The sequence below is a fragment of the Sander lucioperca genome, chromosome 1, assembly GCF_008315115.2.
Source record: "Sander lucioperca isolate FBNREF2018 chromosome 1, SLUC_FBN_1.2, whole genome shotgun sequence".
In the NCBI taxonomy this organism is placed as follows: Eukaryota; Metazoa; Chordata; class Actinopteri; order Perciformes; family Percidae; genus Sander; species Sander lucioperca.
This window is the reverse complement of record NC_050173.1, coordinates 32,198,414-32,225,664: the sequence shown is the minus strand read 5'-3', so window position 1 is coordinate 32,225,664 and position 27,251 is coordinate 32,198,414. Positions and strand designations below refer to the sequence as shown.

Here is a 27,251-nt window from a genome sequence, read left to right as displayed (position 1 = left end):
GCATGATTTTAATTTATATTCTTTCACAATATATATAAAGTTGCTGCTCTAGATTTGTATGTGTGTGTATTTGTGAGAGAAGGGCAGTTTAATTGGCAGCAAAGGGCTTTATGCAGATAACTGTGATTTGAGCAGTGAAGGGACTTTAATTAGTTGCTGGTGGCTGCAACAGGCCACAGCATGACCAAGCACACTGCATATAGTGGACATTGGGTGAATGGAAAATAGGAATGGTGTTATGTTATGTGGTGTTAATGGGTCTGCTGGAGTGAGAGAGAGAAGGAGGGAGCAGTGAGAGGAATGGTGGAGGGGATAGGGAAGGAAGGCTGGGTGAATGCTGGAGGGTTGAGCGGGGTCACAGAGTGTAGCGTGACTAGCAGAATGGGACGAGATGTGGGAGGAAAGTGGATGCTCAGAGCTTTTAAAAGGGGTTGTCGGAGGTTGGTGAGAGTGGAGTGGTGGGATTAGACAGAGGAGAAAGAAGAAGGGGATCATGGGAGGAAGGCTAAACTGTTTAGATGGGGTTAAAGGGTATGGAAAGAAAGATGGCGAGAGGTCAGAAGCACAGTTAGGAACTTTGAGATTCAAGGGGTTAAGCTTATATTACATTTGCAATAGACACAACCTGTTCAATAATACAGGTTACTGATCAGACTTGCTGCAACATTAGACCACAGGTTGTTTAAAGGCAGACGTCTCATCAGTGTGAGTGACAAGTAACGAGGTGAGACTGTGACCAGTTGAGAGGAAGAAGAAAAGAACTTGATTAGCAAAGGAAGGAAAGACTGTGCTCTGTTCTCTTATGGCCACCAACATATAATGTGAAAACGAGAAACCAAGGTCAGGAAAATGAGTGATTTAGAGAGACAGACATATAAAGGGAGGAAGTTAGAAAAAAGTACTGTAAATAGAGATATAATACCCAAACAGAGTCAGCTGAGTGTACAAAGTTGATGAGCCAAGACAGTCCTGTTTGACACACTTGCCCTTTTCCTTTCCCTTTGCTGTCTCCATCAGACCCTCAAGGTCTTTCTGCTTTGTCTGAGCTGTCTGACCAGATGCCTGCTGTTATTTAACAGTATGTCTGGCTGCGTGGTCATACAGGGAGAGAGACACGAAAGAAAGAGATAAAGTAGTAGTAGTAAAGTGATGAAATGAAAAATTGGGTGGTATGGAGAAGAAGGGTAAGAGAGTGTTTTCCTCTGTTCGCCTGCTCCGATGGAGAGTAAGCAGTGCCAGGATGTCACCTCAGCTGGAGTCACCAACCGAGTGTTTGTGACACTGGAGGGCAATAGTCTCCTCCTGTGAACCTGACTAATTCCTGCATCGCTGCAGATGCTCTGTCTCTTTCCATTTCTTTTTTATTGTGTGCATGAGCAGTTCTATGTATCATGTCTGATTTAAATTATTTGATTTAAACGCAGAAGAGAGACACATTAATAATCTAATAATCGTATCTAAAAATCTAATAGACTAATAATAGTCAAAGTCTATTCTCTTTATGGATTCCTTGGATATTCTTTAATAGCCAGTGTTGTCTTTAAAGCCATTTTTTTAATTAAATCAAAACTACAGGTATAGCAAAGAAGATGAAAAAAGGGAGAAAGGAAGGAAAAATTGTAATAAAAGAGTTTAAAAAAAAAAAGTATCTCCTGTCTCTCCCTAGACCGTGCCGATGGGTGGAGACTCTTCTTTGCATCTTGCTGAATCAAAAAATCTGCAAATAGATTCACTGGCTCTGTCACACTGAAGCACATCAAGCAGCCAAGTTGCATCCTTGTTTTTCTTCTTCTTCTTCATATTATTATTATTATTAGCATTATGTTAATCTCTCGAAACTACTATCTTTGTCTCTTTATATTTCGTCCCCAACTATCTTTCCTGGTGTGTATGTATGTGCATGTCCACACTGATATGTGTGTGTGTGTGTGTGTGTATATGTACAAGTATAAACTCGTTAGATATAGTAGTAGTTTTTCTGCAAAGTAAGTGGGTTTAGAGGAGTGAATATGTGGCACAAATACATCATATGCTGCTGAATACTAAAACATGTATACACACACATGCACACAAGCACACAGTTTCATGAATTATTACTGTCTGTCCATCCTGTCATTTGTTGCATTATAACACATCACTACAGTGCATGCACTGATTTTCTTTTACAAAAGATGAATTTAAGGATGTTGGACGAACACAAAGAAGATACTTTGGATGCATATCTGTATGCTGTTCTCAGTGATAGGATAAAAACATGTCGAATTGAAGGATTGTTATATTTTACTCTCCAAACTCAAAGCATAGCGCAGAGCAAAACTACAAATGTAAGATGTTAAGTATATTCATTCTAATGTTTACTTCAGTGTGTAAAACCCACTACTAGTGCATGTTTTCTTTTAAAGATGATATTAGTCTGGACTTGCATGTTCAACCGTGCAATTTTACATGCTGCTGCTATGCATTAATAGCATTCCATTATTTGAATTGGGCAGACTCTGCAGCCTTCAAGACTCTATTATAGAGCAGCTAATGCTTTAAGCTGCCTGTGCATTGTTATGCGTACAAAATCAATTAAGTGACTAAATAGGTCATTTACAGCTCGGCAGTGAAAATAAGTGATCTTACTGTTTGTGTGTGTGTGTGTGTGTGTGTGTGTGTGTGTGTGTGTGTGTGTGCGTGCTTGTGTGTGTGTGTGCGCGCTTGTGTTTGCTGCATCTTACTCGATAGAATTATATTGAGAAGTGAGAATAATTCTTTGGTTTGTATTTTAGTTTCTTTTCAATTTTCTGAGAAATGACGCTAATTATTTACACACATCTACATTATTCAATCAGACAGACATATACAGTGGATAGATCATTTTGAATATGTTAAACTTAATCAGGCAATCAAACTTGTAATTTTTTTAAGGAAACAGGATTGCAAAACTAAATATTAGATTCAATGTTGAAATGGACATGCAGTGGCACTGGCGGTCCTAGAGCCATATTTGAAAACCATTATTCCAAACTTAGCCTATCACATGTGAGTCACTGTGAGTCAGGTCGCTAGTTTTGGCCCCTGGGTGAGAGGGTGTTGTGAGTGTCGCGCGGGGACGAAGGGAGGGGAGAGAGGAAGGCGTACAGAAGTTGTTCATGTCGGGAGAGCGCACCACGAGTCCAACATCTCCACGCTCGGGAGCGTAAAGGAAAATTTTGCTCGAATCTTAAGGCTTCACAGACGTCTGTAATGCGTTACTGACAAGACTTCAATCATCAGCATCATCTTTATCCTCAGAAAGCATCGTCAAGTGCCAATGTATCAATGGATTTCTCCAGGAAACTAACAACCGCCCTCCTGCTGATGCTCCTCGCAGCGCAAGGTAAGACACAGCGCGCCGTCAGTCAATGCTGGGCTCGCAAAAAGTAGCATTATACTAGTTACTTTAGGAGTACTATCACCTTATTTAGAGCTCATGTGACATGTGCTCAATACATTGCTTTTAAATTATTTTTAGCCAACCCCCACCCCACCTCGAGTTACCTCCCCTTTGCGCTCCGTGAGATCCGTAAAAACAAACAGCGCTTTTGCCCAACCGACTAAAATGATATACCAAGCGTAAACATGGTTATAAACGAAACTTAAGCGTGATGATAAATACGTTTAACTGCTGCAACTGGCAGTTTGTACAACATATTCAACATACTTCTTAAATTATTAAGTCGTTGAAAGCTCAGGAGCGCACAACTCAAAGCAGAAAATCAAGAGCTGATCTTGAACCCCCCCCCCATTTTAAGTGCATCCTTTGCTGCTCTATCAAAAGACATGCTCTACCTCAGAAGGAGGGAGATAATATTGTTTTTTCCATTCTTAGTAATGTGCTTGCCTGATAAAACCCACGTGCCTGGGAATTATAATATCCTATATTCTATAGAAACTTGTATCGCCACTGAAACATTGCAGGAAGGGACTTAGTGTTTAGTTTCCTTTTGGACATGATGATCTGTGATCGTGACATGTCTCATTAAAGCTGACACCTCATCCCCTGGAGCTACTGAGAAGCAGCCATACATGCGCAAAAACGAGCCGCCACATGGATGAAATACGTTTCTCCAGCAGCAGCAGCAGCTCAATGAATACCGATGTTGATTTCATTCCTGGATCCTCCAGATGTTGAGGGCTCTCTCCATCTACAGAGGCCAGAGATCAGGGTTAGCTACAGGCCAGATGTAATGGAGCTGTTGGGGTTCAGTGTCTTGCTTAAGGACATTTAAGTAGGTGGATGGTTGCCAGTGATACTTGAAGGACAAAAGCAACTATAGATGTTGATGCTACAGCAATCATTTACGTGCAAGACTCGTTTCCCTTGTGGTTTGATTTAATGTCTGCAGTGACATTAAATCACAGCTGGATCACTGTCTGTATTTTGTTTTGCTCTCTGTGTCATCAATTTCTTTCTCTTCTTTTCTGAAAATCCCTCTACATATATTTTCTATTTTCTACCGTCTCTGGTTCACGTAAGGCTGCCAGTCTCCTGTGTGTTTAAAAAAAACTGATTTTGAAGTGGGGTCCTTGAGTGGCTCCCAGGGGACCCAGAGCAGAACAAAGAATGGTTAAATGGTTAAATGCTTTAATGCTCCGTTCACATGTTACTGAATAGTTATTGTAATCCTGAATTTCATCTTATTCACAACCACAAAGGGTACACAGATACAGGTTGCTTGGGGAATCATCTTCAGCAAAGGGTGCATAATGGGTGTCTATCTATATGGAAGATAAAATAAATCGCTTTAAAGTGGTAATATATATTTTTGTGTTCTAAGTGTTCACTGCTGGTTTTGCACCTCAACACCTGTCAGTCAGTCTTTTTCTTTGGATTTCTGTTGCTGAAACTTGAATTCCTATACTGCCCCACAAAAGCAGAAAACAAAGAAGAAGAAACATGTTCAGGCCGTCTGGTAAACGGTGTGACCATACAGTACAGGTTTTATGCCTATAGGTTGATTTTTTTCTGCCTTTGGTTAATCTTCACAGAATGCAATGGGGAGGAAACGGTATAGACTAACAATTACAGCTTTCTTGACCCTTATTTGATTATTTACGATCTATAGCTCATAGGAATTAAACGTATCTCTGCCTGTCCTAGTTACCATTAGCAGAGATGGGGTTTTGTTCTTCAACATTGCTGCCTCATTTAAGTACCTGTGGATTAACAAACTGAATTGTGTGTTCATTAGATTTCTATTTTTCAATTAGATGAAAAAAAGTAAGTAAGTGTTGTCTTTAGCTCAGGCTAGTTGCGGCTATCCAACGCATTCTCATCAATGGGTTCCTATGATATTGTACACAAACAGGGCTTGACATCACCAGCCACTGTGGCTAGTGGTTTTCCAAAAGCTACTAGCCACTCAGCAATTTCACTAGCTGCTGTTTTGTGAAAAATTACGTTTTATTTGAATAAAGTTGACTATGGTTTGCTACAATTAACTTGAAGAACCAGATTTACAACCCTTTTTAATGTAAATGAGCACTGTAAACACCTAAATCAAGACTACATAAAATATAACACTGCAGTCATCAAATATTCAGCTCTGATAATGTGTGTGTAAAGATCCTTTTTGCATGCGCTGAACAGAGCGCTGGGGGATATTTTAAGGAATCACAGTGACTTGCTGGTCTGGTGTGCCGTATTGGCCACCGTACTCCGGCCGTGGGCTGGCGCTGCACACTCGGTCACAGCTGTGTTCCTGTGTCGGGCGGTGGCACAGTAGGCTACTCCAGTCACCAGTGTTACAATATAAAGGCATGCCACCTGCCAAAGAGGCTAGTGAGAGTGACTGTGTTACCCGTCACTGCCGAAATCTACCCACATTTGGAGGGTTGGCGGGTGCTAATGTCAAACCTATGCACAACAACTTGTATGATATTTTAAGAAATGATGGCGACCGGTCACCATTAGGTCTACGTGACAGTAAAGTTTAGCCAACAAAAGGTGACTATGAGATGGGTGCCGGTCACCATGAAGTGACAGTCGTGATAGCGAGCGTGACAGTTAAGTTTAGCCGACAAAAGGTGACTTTGAAATGGCAACGTGAAGTTAAGTTTTAGCACCAAAACGACTAGTTAAGATCAGAAAAAAGTTTGTTGTTTGGGTTAAAACACAGCTCAACTTAATTAGTACTTATGGGACACAAACATTTGTTTCCCAGGTGAATTTTTGTGTTTGTCCCTAAAGTTCTTCCAGGACACAAACGCTGCTCCCCTGGTTGAAAGTCCTGCATTTTTCACGGTTTTATACTTTATACTAGTTCTCCGGTCATAATCACTACGGCCAGTAGAGGGCACTGCCTAAATAAAGGACAGCCTGGGCTATCTCACCAGCTAGCTTTCACTTAAGCTGTTTTTACGGAAAGTTGTTCATTTCAATGGCATTCTATTTTTTATATATTAAGACAGACACAAAGTCATATTCAGGTCTTAACTCAATTTTGACCAAATGTGTAGTTACTGTGTTATAGCCATAGCCATGGTGGGTATATCTCATACTAAAAGTCTTCTTTGGTTTGTCCCATACAAACTAGACATTTTTTCCTGGGAATGACAGTGCACTTTGAACAAACTGTGGGAGGAATAATTATTCTGGCGTTAGGTTGAATCACTGCCAGTTTTTTTTCACTTTAAAGCCCAGATGGCAGCAGTGAGTTTGTCCCAGATGTGAGGGAAAGGGATGTGTCGCCGTATGACACGTGGGATGGACTCTCTCACTCACTATGTCATTCTCTTCAGCTAGAGAGATTTGCTACAGCTAACTGCTTTGTCGCTTCGCCCTTGAACTGGGCAAATTTCAAAAGGAACAAGAAATTGGTGCCGTGAAGGGATGACAGTGTCAATGCTCTTCACAGTAGAGCAGATTTTGCTCAAGTGAGAGAAAATCAACTGTGCTCCTGTTTGTTAGAGGTGGTTAACTTAACTATTTGGATGGAAAACCCCAGAAAACAGAAGTATTTTGCCCTCACCGTCCTCTAACCACCACTCTGTCCACCTTACCTCAACCCTTCCTTTTCATCCCTCAATCTCTCATTGACTGTGTGGGCTTTTGTATGATTCTGTACAGGGGCTGTGTATGCAGATAAGTCCCTTAAAAAAACACATTGACACATGCGCGCGCACACACACACACACACACACACACACACACACACACACACACACACACACACTCCCAGTGGGGGTCCGATTAGCAGGCTACAGAAGGTATTGTCTCATGCCATCAAGGATAACGGAGGAAAAGCTGATCCTGCAGACCATGGGATTGAGGTATTTTAGTCGAATCTGGCTGGAGTAGCTAGGAGGTAAGGAGCGGGAGATCTGTATACAGCATGGAGCTGTTAGTTGGAGTTATGGCATTCACAATTAAGTCACAGCCTATGTGATTATTGTAGGGCACAACAACATATTTCAGGATGGGATAGTTTCAGTATTGAGTGATTAAAATGAGTGAAATTGCATAATGCATTTCCCCGCAGCCTGCAACCTCTCCAGTAGAAATAGCTGAAAGAATTGTCCAGCCATGCTTGCATTATACTGATCTGATCCGCATTATGTTTCAGGCTTGACCCTTTATCTTACAGTGCTTTTTAATAGGCTGCAGCTGTGTGTCGACAGTGTAAAGAGCAGTCACTCCAGGATTTCGTGGCCGTTGTTTGAGATTGTTGCGGCCCAAAATGCCTGATTTTGTGGGAGCGTTTGTAAAAAAAATGTGTTAAAAGTTGGGATGTCTTTTGTATGTTTGTTGCAATGAAGTTTGCGAAAATTGCAAAAAAAGTTTTCATTTTATTTGGTATAGTTCTTTAAAAATAAAAAGGAAACTTGTTTCGGGGAGAATAAAATTACTCTGGGCTGAGTATTCCTAGTAACCTTACCAAACAAAAAATTATAATTTATTGAATGAATCAAATTTGAACATATGTGTGGCTTGATCTTTACATTGTTAGTTCATTTCCTAACCTGGCCTGGGACACACATTCATATGGTTTGATAAAGTACTTATTGGACTTTAACTTATCATTGCACTTACAATAACGAGCGGCGCTGTCCTCAATTTAGGTCATCCTGTACGTCTCATCTCTGGTTTGTCCTGCATCCACCGTGTGTGTTTGTGTGTGTGTGCGCGCGTCAGTTGCGGGGGGAACTGTCTGAAATCTTTTGCACGGTCTTTTGCTGTATGTTTTGTTTGTAAATGTGAGATATTCGAGTCACACACGTCTCGTCTTCATATCAGAAACAAGGAAATGAATTTGGCAATGTACGTGTGTTACGTCCACCCGTTCTCACTTGGTCAGTGGCTCTCAGAGTACGGCTCAGAGTCACATACTGCGCAAAGTCTGGCACGTGGTACTGCTGGGATTGGTTGAAGTCGCGGGAAACTCCGGTTATTGGTCAAATTTGCGTAAAAGTTGCAGTGATTGGTAAAAAATGCGTGTCGCACCAAATTCACGGTGATTGGTTTGAATTTGCGTGAATTGTTACGATCGCAACATCGCGAAATCCTGGAGGGACTGAAAGAGGATCTGCCTTTTTAAACAAGTTTTGCTTAAGAGACCAGTAAGTGCAGTGCAGTGATAATAATTTAAAAAATACTCCAATGAAAAAAAAAAGTCTTCACAACTGAGTCTTCACAATGGAGGTTGTCATGTGGCCAACAATGAAATGTTCTTTTTTTCACCAGTATTCAAAATGGTTTATATTAAGCCCCTGTGGCTTCTATCTAAGTCTGCTTGTATGGAGTTGTCTGCTTGCATCGCAGCATCATCAAGCATATTTGCTCTTCTTCCAGACTTAAATGCTCCTCTGAGCTTGGAACTACAGAACAGCAACCTGGTTGCTCTCCCAGAAGCAATATAGTTGCATTAAAGTCTGACAGGCAATCAGTGTGTATGTTACTGTGCGTGTGGCTTAAGGAGTGTGCAGTGGCTTGAGGATCCTCTTAACGTGATTGTCGTGGGATTATTGCAACCAAACCCCTATCCCACACACACACACGGTGTAACCACCACAGGCAGAGGCAGCCGACTTATTCCACCCCCTATGGATTGGCTTAAACCATCATACTCCCCTCCAACCAACACCACACATACACTTTTATTCTCTTTCACACACATACACAGACATCCTCCTCCAGACAGCCCTGCTGCCTGATTCCTCTGGGACATCCAGGTCTTCGGTGCTGGCGATGAACTGAGACAGGCTTAAGGATGGAGGGAGAAAGGGTGAGAAATAGGAAGCTAGAGAAAAGGTTGAGCATAACAACAGATACCGCAGATGGATGACAGGGATATTTGAGCATTTTGCACCCACTTTTCTTCTCCTCCTTACCTGTTTAAATTTTCTATTGACTGGCCTCAGTCTTTCTTTTCATTAGTTGTTTTAAATCCATGTGTTTGCCCATGTGTCCCATGTGCACTTTATGTCCTTCAAGCTGGTAACACACAATGAAGGCTCTTGCATGTCATGGCATTATTTATTGTTATATTTAGTTACCCCAAGTTGTTATCACATAAATTATGTCGTAACTTCCTTATCGACATGTTTGCCAGTAGCTAAGTGTGTTTGTTGTCTTGGTACTGGAACTGAAGTCGAGGCTCAACAACTTTTAACGTTGATGGTTAATTAACAGACAAGAGTCAAGCTCTCCTTCTCATAGGTCCATATAACAATCAGTAATACATTTCGCAGTTTCTAGGGCTGTGTATTGGCAAGAATATGGCGAAACGATACGTATCATGATACATGAGTCACGATTCAATATATTGCAATATATTTCGATACTGTGTGTAAGGTGATATATTGGGATTTTTTTAAAGCATTTTTAGAAAAATTAATATTTAAAAAAAGACATGCTGTGCATAAAAGTCAAAGAAGTTTACTTTATGTAAACAATTCAGTAAATCAAAATCAAACTGCCAGTTTGGGATTGTGGTTCACAGGTTCTTAGTGAGCAAATATTTATATGCTAAAGTAGGCCAAAGATCAGCCATAGCTACATTGTTAGCTTCTAGCAAAAAGTCAGGCACTGCTAGGCACTGTTAGGCAAGGATACTAGTGGTGCATCTCAGCATAGCCATTTAGCGGTAGGGGGTTTAAACATTAACATAAACGTGAACCACTGTCTTACATGAATATTTTTGCACGTAAACTAAAAAAAAAAAAATATTGATTTTTTCTTACACCCCTATTAGTTTCCCATCGTGAATCTTGTGTTTCAGGTGTTGTTGTCTTTCTATCCCACATCTGTTTTTGCAATTTTCAAGAGTGATGTTGGTCTCTGTATTTTGGATGTCTGCAGTCGTCTCGTTGAATTCTTAGTTTAGTTTGAACTTGATCTCTGAGGTGTTGAAAGCACTCTGATGTCTGAAAATAGCCAAACTTCAACGCAGCGTAATAACTCCTGAAAATAATATCCATCTCGCAAATGTATCTGTCTCTGCAGTCATCTCAACCATCGAATACAGCGACAGGAAATAACACTCACAGGTTTTTTTTCCTGTGAAGAAATGTTTCGCAGTGTTGGTGAATTCTTAAAAAAACAATACACCACTAAATGTTGCGTTAAAATGCGTTGTAACTTGCGTTACTGAGATTGTAACGAGTATAATATTACCGAAATTTAATTAGTAATGCGTTATATTACTGCGTTACCGCAAAAAAGGAATACATTACTGTAATTGCGTGACTTATGTAACACGTTACTCCCAACACTGCATCTGGGTCATGGAAAATAGCACTGCCCAGCATATTTTCTTTGTTCCTCTTGATGGATCCTAAAATATTTTAGGTCAATGGGAACAGTGGAAAATGTAATATTTCTAGCATGTGCTGGTTATAGATAGATAGATAGATAGATAGATAGATAGATAGATAGATAGATAGATAGATAGATGACTTTATTAATCCCCAGCGGGGAAATGAAGGTGTTTTTGCAGCCAGCTACCTACTCCAGAGTTTCTCCAGAGGGAGGAAGCTGCATCTTCATTGTCATCTTAAGAGACTCTTGTCAATACGGAAGAGCAGGATCTCAACACTCAGAAGCTCCTGCTGCCTCAGTTCTTCACTCTGCCCTGAACAATACTTGCACCTATCAAGTCATTTGATCTACTGTGTCTCACTCCTTTCCCACTACTCGGCTTTATTACAACTCATTCTCATTGGGCACCTGCTCATCTTCCCTGAATGGGTTCTTTCTGGTTCCTTGACCTAGAATGGAAACACAGTTCTCTATGTGAAGGGACTGAATAGTTTATAGCAGCGCCGCTTGAACATCCAGGAATATATTGTCATTTTACTCAATCTTTCATGTAGTTTATCTCTTGACACCAGAGTTGCCTATTGTGTTGAGATTAAGACGTATATTGTACAAAAGACATGCTTTCCCATTGGTTTGAAAAGATGGGGGAAAGATACAAGATTTGTTGTGGACTTGGGCCACAGAAGCACGGAGGTTTTCAAAACCTTTACTCAATACTGATTCACTCAAGGCTGCTGGCATACATGATCAACAGGCCTTCTCCAGCCTCACTGCAGTGGAGATAATCCGACATTAGTTCTGATTACTCTATTATCTGCAGCTGTGACAGCTGCACTGTAGAGAACCACCACAACCTCCCTCTGAAGACAGACACAGCTCCCAAACTGAGTGTTGCAGCAGTGCATTTTTAGCTCCTGCTGCAATAGGAACTTCTAGAAATGTGACAATATGTAGCTACTTTAATAAGCAAATATATGGTAATATATGGTAATCCCAGCCGTTTATGCTGATAATCGGTCCCACACATTGTTGAATCTGTCATTCACCTTTTCTCTAAGTATTGAGTTGTATTTTCTTAATAAGCTCTCACTTATTTTTCCCTCACATCCACATGTTTGCCTGGTGGGCTACCTGACTATCTGTCTATCTACTCATCTCATTCATCAATGCTGTGGATGAATTCAATGGATGAGTTTAAATGACATAAACAGCATCTGAATTCTTTGTTGTTTATCTCATTTATTTTTTAGGGAAATTTCATAGGGGCTTGTGTTGATGACTGTGTTCACTTGGTGTCATCTCTTTTGATCTTGAGATAGAGGGGATGAAACTCCCTTTGCTGTTTGTGTGACACATAAGAGTGAATGTGAGGGAAGTGTTACGCTAAAATTTAACTACACAATATACATTTATTGTTTTTCGTTTCCAACACCCCACGCCTGTCAAGTATGGCCATTATTAGGCTGATGTTGTGTAGATATCAGCATTAAAGGTTCCACCTGCCTAAGTTTTATTCTAAGTGTTTATAATAAACATTCTATGGGATTGAGCTACTTAAATATGCTGTTGTCCTATTAGAACATATTTACATTTGGAGAAATGCCCTCTTTTTTTTTACACTGATAATATCTTATACTCAGAGAATCTGACCTCAAAACTCCCACATCTTCTCAGATGAAAGCATGAAGGCAAGGAGCCATTGAATTTCATGCATCAGTGAAAAAAATCATATGCTGTTCAGAGTGAGTCGCATCATAGGTGAGTGGACATACTGTACATAAATAGGAACATGTGCGTACACATAGGGGCACACACAGTTTTACGTATGTACAATATATAGGCAAGCCCTCATACATGAAGACACATAGGTTAAAACATGCACTGTATTGCTTAATAGGATGGTCACAGCACATACAATAATCACTGTAGAAATTATGCGTCACTCAGCATGTCACAGTAAGGCCATCAAAAACCCTGGAGAGCGAAGACACGCTATCTAGCTGTTCTCGGCTTCTTCTTGCTGTCACTTTACTCCTCCTATCTCTTCTCTTCTCTGTTTCTCTCTCTTTGTATTTTTTTTTCCATGCACTCACACACTGTCAGCAGTGTATTATTGGAGGGTAATTAGTTCATAGTGTCCACCACTTGCTCCTAGGCTCATCCTGTTAAGCACATGCCTGATCAAAGAGCCTCCCACAGGCCACAGCTCTTTCTGCAGCTTTGAGCTCCTGGAGCCACGGGAGACGGGGACAAACTCACATTTGGCTTGCTAATCCTAAATCAATGTGGTTATTTAAGGGTGAAATGCATGACTGCTTGACTTGGTTTCATCGTCAGAACAAAGCCTCATCACTTTGTTAACAAATCACAAAGGCAGAGGAGGGAAAAAATACATGTCTGGTAAAATGAACTGCCAAGTTGATTTTATGTGGTTTTCATCATCACAGGCAAAGGCAGTTCTGTCTACAATGATTAACAACTTTCTTCTAAAGCTTGAGACAAGTGAACTGACACATTATGTTGGTAGCTTGCAACGTGGCTCTAGCAATGTTGCTTAGTTCACCACATTGCTATAACATTTTGTACAGACATTCATGGACCCCAGATGATGTATCTTCATGACTTTGGTGATCCTCTGACTTTTTCTCATGCCACGATGAGGTTTTGTCGTTTCGAGTGAGATGTTTCGACAACTATTGTATGGATTGCTATGAGGTTTGGTACAGACATTTATGTCCCCGTCAAGATAAGTTGTAAACTTTGGTGATTCCTAAACTTTTCATTTGGCTACGTTTTATCATCAGGTCGACATTTCACTTCGTCCAATTCTTTGGTTTATGACCAAATACCTGCAAAACTAATGACATTTCCATCAGCCTCATCTGAACTTTGTGTTTAATGCTAATTAGCTAATGTTAGCATGCTAACACTAAGATGTTGAACATTATTATATAGCATTGTGAGCATGGCTGTAGATTCTTAGTCTTGTGTCTCTGTGCACTTTTGCGAGACATGTTAGCTTTGCTATAAAATATACATCATCTGAGTGTAATATATCAAAGCTTTATAAACCTATTATGTTGAAAATATAATTCCACAGCTGGACCAGTTGGAAATGCTCTGGATTTTAACTTTAACTCGCTCACTGTCTGTTACTTTCACATGCAAACTCATAAATGCTCTCTGTGCCACACAAATTAAACCCTTACGTTAAATGCTGTACATGAGTGCAGTGAGCAGTGTGTGTGCAGAATTAACTGAGGTGAAAGGGCAAAGGTTATAATTAATTTTCTTTAAATTAAGTTGACAGTTAAGATCTTCAGTGGCAGAGCAAAGAAGGGAATTAGTGACTGGCCAACAGAGAAAAAAAAAATATTGTCTTAATTTTCTTTTGTCACAGTGAACAAAAGGTCCAATTAATTGACTGATTATAATTGCCCTGGTTTCCCCTCGCCCAATTAGAGGCTTAAACAACTTTCTGTGAGTGCAGTGAATCAGGGAGCAGCGGGCAGTTTTAAAGGTAGGTACCAAGAGCTGAAATTACACAAGCATCTCAGGAGAGAGGCCTTTTCATTAAGCTTTAAGACTCAACTCTTCTATACCAGTGACCTCAGAAAACCTCTTCAGAGTTTTGAAGCCACTTTAGTATAATGCAAATTCTTACCCGTAGAGAACTAGATCTGACAGGTTTTAATTATCTTAGTTAGTTAACTTCTTAGGATAATTCTGCCTGTTACAATGAGACTAACAACTTCACTAAAGTAAGATAAAATCCCCAAATGGTTCTGGTTACATTGCCTTCATCAGGGTGGTGATCCTGATCAGGGTGGTTAGTTTGATGAAAGCTATGATGCGGGAAATGGTTGGGGGAATAAACATGATGGGGAAAAGGCTTTGCGACCTGATTTTCATTTACATTCATCTTTTCATCAGTGGACTTCACGAATAGCTTATGCCTCCACTAGTCTGCACCCCACTGTGTGTGCTCTATATGAACTTGAGGGAGGGAGGGATAAAGATCTAAAATGTATTGAAAGTGTAATATAGGAATACATTGTTGCATATACTCCCTTTTGCTGCAGCATTCTGTTCATTTTTATGTGGGACTAAATATTGTCCAGAGTCATATCTGTGTTTGGTCATTGTTTTTAATGTGCACCAGATGTTGTGATTATGTAAGTGTTGTGAGTGTTTTTGAATATTTTAGCTCGGTCAGCTAGGTCTACCCCTGAGCTGTGTTAGCCCCCCTGTGAGGTTAAATTAAAATTTAAAACCTGTAAAATGTAAAAATCTTAGGGGATGTTCACTGTGTTTCTGTAACATTGCTTAACATGCTTCAGATTTAGATTCTAACAAACTAACAAGGGACAAACTTCAATTACATTTTTATTTCCCCGGCTTCAGCATGTCTGATTTTGTGAACATGAGCAACTGAACAACTCTCCTAAAATGAAAAACCAGACAGACCGTAATCTGAGATGTCTGCAAGATATTCATCTACGGGTACTCCCGATGGACGAACGGCTTTATGACTTTACTGTATGGACAAAATATGAAATAACATTTCAGCATATACTGTAGGTTCCTAAAAAGAAAGATGTTTAATTAAAGTACCATCCTACTGAAAGTCCATTTTTATCTAAGGTATGTGAATGCGTTGGGTATAGTGTCTTTTGGCAGTGGAAGACATGCACATTACTAATACTGAAGTCCGGCCATGCTAGCATAGGTCAACTAATTGTGTAATATGACAGGCTGTTCTCATGAACCACAGTCACCTTTTGTCGGCTAAACTTAACTGTAACAGCCACTGTCACGACTGTCACCTTACAGTGACTTGTACCCGGCTCACAGTCACCTTTTGTTGGCTAAACTTAACTGTTACTGGTCGGCTAAACTGTTGGCGGTCGCCGTAATTTCGAATGATATCATACAAATTCTTGTGCATATGTTTTCATATGATATCATACAAACCTGTTCATTAGAATGGGTTGAATCTGTACGTTCATAACCTACACAATATTATTGTTTCTCCCTGTACAAGGTTAAGTAAAGACATTACCTACAATTTATTAAAGTGCTCATATTATACTTTTTGGCTTTTTCCCTTTTCTTTATTGTGTTATATATCTTTTTGTGCACGTTCTAGGTTTACAAAGGGAAAAATCCCAAAGTGTACCCCAAAGGCACTTACCATCTCCAACAGAAAACACTGTACAAACTGCCCCAAACAGCTCTTTATTTCCATGACGAACGTGCGTCACTTTGTAACACATGTTATAATGCTCGCCTAGCTGCTAGCATGGCACGCCCAGTGGCGCAAAAAGTGGGTATGCGCTATATGCGGCGCATAGGGGCGCAGCACCATGGAGGCACCAAAGTGATGGTAAAAAAAATGAAAAATAAAAAAATATATATTTTTTTTTAATTTATATTTTGCACCGAGCGAGCAGGTACGAGCGTGAGTAGTGAGTTATCGGGGGCTAAAAATAGAAAAAGAAAGAGAGAAAAGGAGATGGCACGTCTAGAGATGCGACAGCAGTTAAATAAGTGGATGGTGAAAGGCAACAGGTAGGATTTAAAGTGTGACGTCTGTGCTTGGAGGCTTGCAAATATTCATGTTAACAGAAAAGCTTAGCTAGCTTAATGCAAACCAATGTTGCTGATAGCTACATTTAGATTTTGGTTAAACCCTATGGTACCAATCCCATGCATGACATCTCAATTTTATTAATGTAAAATAACAACTGGTAAATATAAGGTAGCATGCACAATAAATGACAAGAAGCTGGAAAACATATTAATAGATTTTGTTTTACCATTAGCTGTTCATGTTGTGCTGTCAGATATACAGGCTATAGTTACATCTGTTGGGTGACACAGAAGCTGTAATTACAGGGTCACATCTCTCTCTTTAAAGGTCTGTGCTAAGTGGCTCTCCATATTTGTATTTTTTAAAATCCAAAATGTGAATGTAATTTCAACAGCAGCACAACCTTACTGCATAATAGTTGTCTTATCAGATGCCATCACTAGGCTGATAAGAATTGAATTTAGGCTGCTATATTTAACAGTGAGTTCATTTTATTCAGGTGTGAGGATGGTGGATCAGGAAAGACAGGGGAAGGCAACAGGTAGGTCTAACATTAGGTGGAAGTGTAGGGGGAGCCATTTGATACCAACAGATTCATTTCTTAATACTATTAATATGGAAAAACTAATATAGAAAATATATTACATAATGTTTGTTTGACAATATGTCTTAGTGGAGAAGAACACAGGCAAGGAGTGAATGAGACAGACATGAGGTCGGCAATGGCATCAAGTAGAGATGACATCAGGTAGGAGTTCTATTAGACCACACAAAACTAAATGTCCAGTTCAAGTTCCGAGTCCTCCTCACATTCGTTTCATTTTGCACTTTAACATAAGTGTTGCTTACAGATGAAGTCTGATTACTTCCAATGCCAAATCAAAATAATTTAACATGTTTTGTTATATGCTATTAGGCTAATCTTACCATTGAGAATGAAAAATGTATTTCTGTATCAAAACCCGGCACATGTAGGAAATATAACAATTAGCCTATATCTGACAGCGGGGATGTAGTAAACAAATCAGAACGCAAATGTAAACATCCGCAACGCATATGCTCGAATGCCATCAATGATGATTTATTTATTGTAATGAAAATAAAGTATATATATATATATATATATATATATATATATATATATAATTATTTATAATTATGCTAGGCCTACAGTGGCTGATATACTTTAAAATAAACCTTTATTATTTAAACCCCATACATGATGTGTTGTTTTGTTTTTTTGTTATTTTTGGGGGGGGGGCAAAATTGTTGCTGCATACCCCTCTGATATTGGGTAGTTGCGCCCCTGGGCACGCCCTCATACTCTCCTTCTGATTGGGTAGTAGTCCTTACCGAGCTACTGCGCATGTGCGACTCCCAACAAAGATGGAATAGAAGTGAGATGCCTCACTCTGTAGCTAAAACAGAGAGCTCAACACACAGGGTGAAAAGAGGAGCTGCAGCAATGTGCAGTACAACAAACATATGGTGTTTTTTGAAAATTAAACCACGTAAACTTATTCTGATATAACCTCTAAATACAATTGTGAACCTGAAAATGAGTATAATATGAGTACTTTAAGATATGCTCTTTGAAGATGATCAAGAGTAACTTGACAGGGAAAGAAATCAAAGTAAGGCTGTGAAATAGTTTTGCAAGCTTCTGGTTTGTAGAAAGATAACTGACTCACACAGAAAGAAAGTGTTCCATCAAAGTACCCATATTTTATTTAGTTGTTGCCAAGAAAACCTTTTGCCTTTTCAGTTAATGTGGCTATTTGTGTGTATATGGGCTGTGACCCATATGCCCTTTTGGTGAAGCACATTCTCCTCAATCTCTAAAATGGTACACGCCACTCACTAAGTGCAAGTGTGATGGAGTTCTGACATTGAAATGGCCAAACGTACCAGCTACCCACAAGAAAAGGGTAACAGAGAAAGGGACATGACACAGAAAAATGGGATGAAGACACATAGGAGGTTAAAGGATGAGAGATTCTGTTCATTTCCATGTTATTCTATGATAACGTACTGTGTAGAGGATATAGCTAATTGAAGCCACTGACTCAGTTGTTCTGACATGCTGGTGGTGAGAGTGTGTGCAGTCCCAAGTGAGGCAACATTTTCTGCTTGGACAGGCGTGGGACTATAAGCCATTCCAGGCACCACTTGTGGCGGTTTTCCACAATATGACCTTCAGTCCAGACTTACAAAGCCTGCACACACACACAGACTTCTTCAGACTAAAACTGGCCAATGGCACACCAATGCTTAAAGCATCTTGTGTTTGGAGATTTTCTAAAAGCTTGCAGACTTTGTCTTCCCTCTGTAAACAGGCCATATAAACACCTCTCAAAACGCACTTCGATCTCTCACAGCCTTCACCCCCATCTAGAACAAAGAGACATTAATTAAACAGTTAAAGGGTAATTTAATCTGAATCAAACTAAAACACATCTTCCCAACTACCCTCAATGGAATCTAGACACATATAGGTTTATTTGTCTGTCTGTGGGAGCTACAAAGTGAAAATGAAGACAGTGGGAAAATGTTGAAGCTGTTTTGAAGATGATGTGGATTCAATGTGACTATTTCCTTGCTTAATTTTCTATTTCTCAATATCTTTTGAAAGAGTGAAACATTTCTAAAGGCTTTCTGGTGAAATGACCCCTTGATATGAGAACAACCATCTCTATCTTTTTCTTTAGCAGACTTTAATCATTTTGAGTGGCTGACTTTAAGTCAAGTCTAATTTACTTACATTTTTTGTCTTAAGCGGCTCCCCGACACCAACACTGGTTCACCTTTGTGACCACAACAAATGTAAAATGGCAATTACCAACTTTTGACCATCAATGTGAACCATAAGCAAGCATAGAAAAACATGGACATGAAGCCTGATTTAGGGTCCCTACGAAGGCATTAAGAACTCTGGATACTGTGTGGCAGAATCATCTTTACTTCCAATTTTACTACTTAACTACAGAACTGCAATGACAAATAGCAAATCCGTTGTAACCCATAGATGGCTATTGTAAAAGACACATCCTTAAATCCGTTGAAAGGACATCTTGAATGGCACACAAGGTAATTTATTATTGTTAAGCTTATAAATAATTACATTTTGTATGTACGACTGGTTGAACTGACCTTTAACATCTCCACTCAGGATTTCCCAAATACCCTAAAATACACTTTAGAAGGAGTAAAATTAACATTTTGTTGAAAAGGAAATTCTAGAGCAAAGTTGGGACTTCATGAATATAATTCAGTACAGTCTGAGATTGAGTGCTCAGTAAGGGAACTACATCTTAAGTCACCTCTGCATTTGATTGATGATCCCCATTACAATGTTTTCCCTTCTCTCAATTCCTCTAAATGCATACCACAGGACTTTGGTGACCCGAGACTATATTACACCCTTTCCAATATGATTTTAATATATGTCTTGATCCACGTTATATAAGTGCTGGGTCTCTAAAGACCCAAGGTATGTAGGAATGTTTGAAAACACACCTATGTATTTAAGGGTTAAACTGTTTTCTCGTCTTCTATTATCAGGCTGTTTTTCATCGAAGGGGGAGGACAGATTATTTCGGAGGTTGTTCAGGAGGTACAACCAGTTCATCCGGCCAGTGGAGAATGTATCGGATCCAGTCACAGTGGAGTTTGAGGTGTCCATGTCTCAACTGGTCAAAGTGGTAAGAAGTGGATAATGAACAACAAAGAAATCATATGTTTTATAAAAGCATCCTTTTTCCTTGGTACTAATTCACCCTTTTGTCTTTACAGGATGAGGTGAATCAGATTATGGAAACCAATCTGTGGCTGAGACATGTGAGTGACGTTTATCCTTTATGTGATGTCATTAATGATGACACATTATTTTTCTGTCAGGTATTTTACTCATGCTAAGTTTTGTCTGTCTTTTAGGTGTGGAACGACTACAAACTTAAATGGGCCCCTGTTGACTACGATGGGATTGAGTTCATACGAGTTCCATCCAATAAAATTTGGAGGCCAGACATTGTTTTGTACAACAAGTAAGTTTTAGTGCCCAAATGCAAAAGAACTCCATGCTCAGCTTGCCGAATACTCAGAGTTAGCCCTCTAAATTTTTCGTATTTTCTTTACTCTTCTTCGTACACATACTAATTTTATTTACTCATGCTCTCCATCTTCTGATCTTTTGTGTTAAATGTTGTAATGGCCTTTAAGTAAAATGGTATTTACATCTCTTGCAGTGCTGTAGGTGACTTCCTCGTGGAAGACAAGACCAAGGCTCTGCTGAAGTTTGATGGCACCATCACCTGGATTCCTCCAGCTATTTTCAAATCCTCCTGCCCCATGGACATCACCTACTTCCCCTTTGACTACCAGAACTGCTCTATGAAGTTTGGCTCCTGGACCTACGACAAGGCCAAGATTGACCTTGTGCTCATTGGCTCAAAGGTCAGAGGGCGTCTCTGGGTCTTATGGGAGAGATCCTGGTCATCTAGAAATCATGCAAATGTGTTCTACATGGCATGTTTACAACACAATATTTTATTTATATTTGTTAGAATCAAAATCAGGTTTATTGCCAAAGTAAGTTACACTTACAAGGAATTTGCCTTGGTGGTTGGTGCATACATAAAACATAAACATATTAATTAATTAATAAACCAGGGGTCTTCAACATTTTGGAGCAGGGACCCCCTACTACATAGTGTATAAAAGGAAGTTGCATATGAAACTGGGCCTGCAATAACATGTAGGGTGGCCTAAAGCCTTTATACATACTTTTTTAGTGCATAGAATACTAAGTTATTAAAAAAAATGTTGTTTTAACGTCAACCAGTCCTTTGGATTCACTGTACCTGTGGATGGCTACATTAGTGACTACCTTACTCATTAATGTTTTTTTTCTCACAAATAGGCTGATTTATATTGCTAATATGTTGGATTCATGGTACATTTAAATTTTTGAAAAAACTTTCACACTAATAACATACTAATACTACTACTAATAACAATAATTTGGTGGCCCCACTGCAGTAACTCTGATATATATAAACCCTGTTAAATATCTCTGTATAAACATTAATATGATCTAAACAATAAATACAACAAAACAAATATGCAAATATACAACACATATATATAGTACAAATATAGTATCCGCAATGGGCAGGTGTACAGTCCAGAATGGAGGTTAATGCAAAGTGCAAGTGTAGTGACTAGAGATGGGGAGGGGTTTAAGTCAGTGTCAGTGGGGGTCCGGGGCATTGTTGGTGAGGTTTTTATGTCGTGAGGTTTTGGTCCTGAAGGACCGCAGCCTCCTGCCAGAGAGGAGAGGTTCAAACAGTTTGTGTCCGGGGTGAGAGGGATTGGCTACAATCTTTCCTGGCCGTCTCAGCGTCCTGGAGGCGTACAGGTCCTGGAGAGACAGCAGATTGCAGCCAATCACCTTCACAGCAGAGCGGATGATGCGCTGCAGTCTGCCCTTGTCCTTAGCAGTGGCAGCAGCGTAGTGTAGAAGTAGTCTTCAGCTGCCGCAGGAAGTACATCCTCTGTTGTGCTTTTTTTAGGAGGGAGCTGATGTTCAGCTCCCACTTGAGGTCCTGGGAGATGATGGAGCCCAGGAAGCAGAAGGATTACACAGTGTTGACTGTGGAGTCACCCAGGGTGATGGGGGCGGCTGGGGATGCGTCCTTCCTAAAGTCCAAAACCATCTCCACTGTCTTCAGAGCGTTTAGCTCCAGGTTGTTTTGACTGCACCAGGTCACCAGGTGGTCAATCTCCCACCTGTAGGCGTACTCTTCCCCACCAGAGATGAGTCAAATGAGAGTGGTGTCGTCTGCAAACTTCAGGAGCTTGACGGACTGGTGACTGGAGGTGCAGCTGTTGGTGTACAGGGAGAAGAGCATATTGGAAAGGACGCAGCCTTGAGGGGAGCCCGTGCTGATGGTCAGAGAGTCAGAGACGTGTTTCCCCAGCTTCACATGCTGCTTCCAGTCAGACAGGAAGTCTGTGATCCACCTGCAGGTGGAGTCAGGCACGTGCAGCTGGGTCAGCTTGTCCTGTAGCAGAGCCCGGAGGATGGTGTTGAAGGCAGAGCTGAAGTCCACAAACAAGATCATAGCGTAGGATCCTGAGGAGTCCTGGTGCCGGACAATGAAATGAAGAGCCGTGTTGACTGCGTCATCTACAGACCTGTTTGCTCTATAGGGAAACTGCAGGGGGTCCAGGAGTGGGTCGGTGAGGGATTTGAGGTGAGACAAAACAAGACGCTCAAAAGACTTCATAACCACAGAGGTCAGGGCGATGGGTCTGTAGTCATTCAGTCCTGTGATCCTTGTTTTCTTGGGGACCAGGATGATGGTGGAGGACTTGAAGCAGACTGGTACATGGCATGTCTCCAGTGAGGTTTTAAAGAGGTCTTTTTTTTTTTCTTCATATTACAAGGAAGGTTTAAGTACTGAGCCACAAATACCATTTATGTGCTCATATCATCTTTTAAGACAAAAGGGGAGCAAGTTCTATTAAATCATTTTATCCTTTCATGCCATAAAACATTTAGTGATGTGTCACAATTTACAAGTGGCAACTTTTGAACATTTGAACTACCTACTTCTTTTGTCTCTTTAAACTGACTTGTATTCATTTTCACACAAAAGCTGTTGGTTTTAAAACATGTTTCCCTCAGAATTACTTCTATTAACTTCATATTTGTATTTCATCAGGTGAACCTGAAAGACTTCTGGGAAAGTGGAGAGTGGGAGATCATCGACGCACCAGGATACAAGCACGACATCAAGTACAACTGCTGCGAGGAGATCTACCCGGACATCACCTACTCCTTCTACATCCGCCGCTTGCCTCTCTTCTACACCATCAACCTTATCATCCCCTGCCTCCTCATCTCCTTCCTCACAGTGCTGGTCTTCTACCTCCCGTCTGACTGCGGCGAGAAGGTCACCCTGTGTATCTCCGTCCTCCTCTCCCTCACTGTGTTCCTGCTGGTCATCACTGAGACCATCCCTTCGACATCACTTGTCATCCCTCTGATCGGGGAGTACCTCCTCTTCACCATGATTTTTGTCACGCTCAGCATCGTCATCACTGTCTTTGTGCTGAATGTCCACTACCGAACCCCTATGACTCACACTATGCCGGAGTGGGTGAGGTCTGTATTCCTTGGGGTGCTGCCCAGGGTGATGCTGATGAGGCGGCCTATCGACCAGGGCTGCTCCCCCCCTGCCAGTATTACAGGAGGGAGCAGCGGGGGAAACACAAAGAGAAAGAACAGCATAGGAGGAGGAAGTGGCTCAGGAAGTGTGAGTGTCGGGGGTATAACTGGGGGTGTAGCGTGTGCACCGCTGGATGGTTGCACAGGAGTAGGAGGGGCCGCCTCAGCTGGCAGCTCCATGAACTGTGTGGAGTACGGTGAGATGAACCGTGACGTGAGCCGGGATATGAACAGGAGGTGCCCCTACAGAGGCAAGGAGGTACCGACTCCTGTCCCTCCCCCAATGGTTCCTCCTCCTCCTCCTCCCCCCCCACAGGCACCTCCGACCCAGGTGCCCCAGGAGTCAGAGTTGCCCAAGGTGCCGAGGCCACTAAATGCCCCTTCGGCTGTAAATGCTGTTGTTGCCTTCTCCGTGGTGTCTCCAGAGATCAAGCAGGCCATAGAGAGCGTGAAGTACATCGCAGAGAACATGAGGACTCGCAACAAAGCTAAAGAGGTACAAAAGCTTGAGTTGTCTGTGTTGAAACGATAACTGCATAATAAAACAATACTTAATAGTATTTTTATACGTATATGTGTGGCACTATATTCTTAGCAGTCAAACTTTATCATATCAGTAAATAATATATTTCTGTTTATAATTTTTACTGCCACTAACAACAGAGTCACATTAGTGTCGAGACATCTTTGCTGTATCTTGACCATGAACTCACAGTTATAGATACAGTCCTAAATTGCAACTACAAACACAAACATATAGCAGAAAGACACAAACATAACCTTTAACTACTATATTTATGGGGACTTGTACTGAATTGCGTTCATTCAGTGTGGGTGCTATAACCTGAAAAAAAGGAAATAAATACACACGATTGTGATGGTGAAATTGAAACAAATTTATTTACAAAAGTAGTCAAATATACTGATTAACTGTGTGAAATGATTATTCAGTAGATCAGTGGTGTTTGTGAGTGAATGTATGGTGTTGTGTGGGGTAAATTAAGGATAAATAAAACAAAACAAAAGGAAGATGTGGTGCAGAGCCAGAAAAGGAGTAAGAGAAAAAATGCATTTCTGTATTCACCCAGTTGCACTAATACATCTGCCTACCAGGAGCTGTAGTAAGGGGAGACACAAGCATGAGCTAAGGAAAAGACATGACCTGGCAGAACTAGAAGGCCATCACAGAGGCTGTGTGACTTCTTAAACTTAACCTAGTCCTAATGCCCTAAAATAAATGGTTAACCTTGTGGGGACCAGAGTTTTGTTCCAATATTGGTGTGCACAGACTCAGTCCCCACAATGTACACAACACAGCAAAGCTATGCTGTATGTGTGTTATCTCTGCAGTGTGTGAATTTTTACCTAGCTTAGTAAAATATGTATAAACCATTTACACAGCACTATAAAGGGAGTGTAAAGCTGCTTGTGTATTGCAGATGGAAAGCTTTGCATTCGCCTCCTGCATACTCTGGATGGCCCTGATATGTTTGTTGCTTCAGCTCCATCTTTTCTTAGCAAAGCTGGGATCTTTCTTTGATGCATGCAGAATAGCTTCTTCTATAGGACACAATGGCATTATGGTCAGTGCAGCCATGATCCTATTATCCACACCTGGCTGATCAAGGGATACTCTGTCAGCCTCTTTTACACATAAACACAGAACCTCAGATAAACACACACACACACACACACACACACACACACACACACACACACACACACACCTTTTAGACCTGCAGCTGTAGTGTTGACACAGTAACATCACATCACATTTCACAATTACCATTAAGCAAAGGTTGCTGGGACTATTTTCAGAAGGAAAGTGCTACTGCCTATGTATTTGTGTGCCATCGATATTTTGTATTTATTCCTACTTATACACACATAAATTTCCTTCCTTTCCTCAGGTGGAGGACGACTGGAAGTATGTTGCCATGGTCATCGACAGGATCTTCCTGTGGGTTTTTGTGACAGTGTGTGTGCTGGGAACAGTGGGACTCTTCCTCCAGCCACTCATTAGCTTCTTTCAATGAGAAATTCGTCTTTGTCCTGTCCATTTGTCCCTCTTTTTGTGTCTATGTCTGTCTGTCACTTTATCCCACTTGAATTACTTTGGGAATTATCCCTCCTGCAGCTCTTTCACATCAAACACTGAACTGTCTTCTTTTTCCTTTTCTGGCATTCTGTCTTTCCTCTCTCTGTCTCATGCTCTTCTCTGGGACTCCATCATCAGACATCACTTCTAGCTCTCAGCTGTTTCCTCACATGACTTACCCTGATTTCCCCATTTCATCTTTGCCTTGCCCTCTCAATGTGCATGCAATGCTGTTACCCAGTCTCTTCCTCTCCATCAATGTTATTTTCTGACATCATAATCACATCTGCTCTCCTTCCTCTTTCCATTTTTCAGTTTTTCTCCTCTCCTCAGCCATATTCTGACCTGCCCCTGTCTACAGCTTATCTCTTCAATTTTGTTCGTTCTTTTCTGCATTTCCATTCTGTGTTTTACTGAAAAATACATTGTTATTGTACAGTCTTATACAATATGTTACAATGTCAGGTAACAGAACGTCCTAATAAACAGGAAGGAATACCTAAATACCTTTGTGAGTTTTGCAGTAGGACTTTGTCGTTGTAGGCCAGTGCAATAAGGACAACATACTTTTGAGAAATATAGTATATCATTTCTGTGTTAAAGACAAATACTGATAGCTAGTAATAATAAGTATGATGTTGTGATGTGGAGGTCATCTGATGGCTGGCACCTGTATATACGTTTGTAAAATACAAAAGAGTTATGTATGGCTTCTGAGATGAGATATGGCTGTACACACAAAATGTGTTTTCCACGTGCTCACACTAAACCGGCCTTTGCACACCAAGTTCATGTTTTTTCGTATGGGGTCATCCTATAAAAATTATTACGCACAGAAACCTTGCACACTGAGTCTGATGCGTGTTATTACATGTATGTGGGTGCAATGAATAGCGCTCGTCCCAAACGGGGCTAATTAATGAATGACATTAGCAAGAAGCTATCGTTTAGCTGCCTAGAGCTTAATCGCTTTCTAATCTTTCATACATCCTTAGGTTTTCCAAGCTGTTCTGCAATCACCTGCCACAGCGTATCTTTAAATTCTGCTTCTCTGTATTCTTTACTTTGTTTATCATAAAGTGCTTTGCGTTGGAAGATGTTAATCAGTTTATCAGATGCCATTTTGGATAATGACGTTTTGCATGTACGGTGTCTCTGAGGGGGTCAAACATCTCTCTAAAGGCTTTTGATTAATACAAAAAAACCAAACCTGTTCCAAAAACTAATGATCGCCAAAGATTTCGGATTCGGTGTGTGGACATGATTGACACAATGTGAAGTTGCATTTATTATTAAACGTGCAACAATTTCGGAGTTGGTGTGTAAAGGTCTTAAGTTTAATAATTACGCATCGCACATGAATTCACAACTTCACTGCAAACTTACAATCAATAGAATCTCTTTGAAATGTAGATTAAACTTGTAAAAAGATAAAAAAAGTCAAACGGTCTCATGTTATTTAATAATAAAGAAGGTCCTGGACTCAAACTCTGTGTGGAGGTTGCTATCTTCTCCCTGTATTTGTGAGTGCTTCCTCTGATGCTCC

The 27,251-nt window shown here is 40.6% G+C and overlaps 1 protein-coding gene across 1 annotated transcript; it reads left to right on the top strand.

Annotated features, from left to right (window-relative positions):
• Positions 1–3,099: 3,099 nt before the first annotated feature.
• On the top strand, positions 3,100–27,198 carry LOC116052619 (neuronal acetylcholine receptor subunit alpha-3-like). The gene is made up of 7 exons (XM_031303431.2): positions 3,100–3,361; positions 19,938–20,077; positions 20,169–20,213; positions 20,310–20,419; positions 20,621–20,828; positions 23,102–24,103; positions 25,518–27,198. Exons 1-7 carry the CDS (start codon positions 3,304–3,306, stop codon positions 25,641–25,643), a joined length of 1,689 nt encoding a protein of 562 aa, XP_031159291.1. The 5' UTR covers positions 3,100–3,303; the 3' UTR covers positions 25,644–27,198.
• Positions 27,199–27,251: the final 53 nt, after the last annotated feature.

Coding starts and splice junctions, on each gene's coding strand:
- LOC116052619 (XM_031303431.2), top strand. CDS start 3,304: ATGGATTTCTCCAGGAAACTAACAACCGCCCTCCTGCTGATGCTCCTC. Junction 20,214..20,309: donor CCAATCTGTGGCTGAGACAT/GTGAGTGACGTT, acceptor TCTGTCTTTTAG/GTGTGGAACGACTACAAACT. Junction 24,104..25,517: donor CTCGCAACAAAGCTAAAGAG/GTACAAAAGCTT, acceptor TCCTTTCCTCAG/GTGGAGGACGACTGGAAGTA.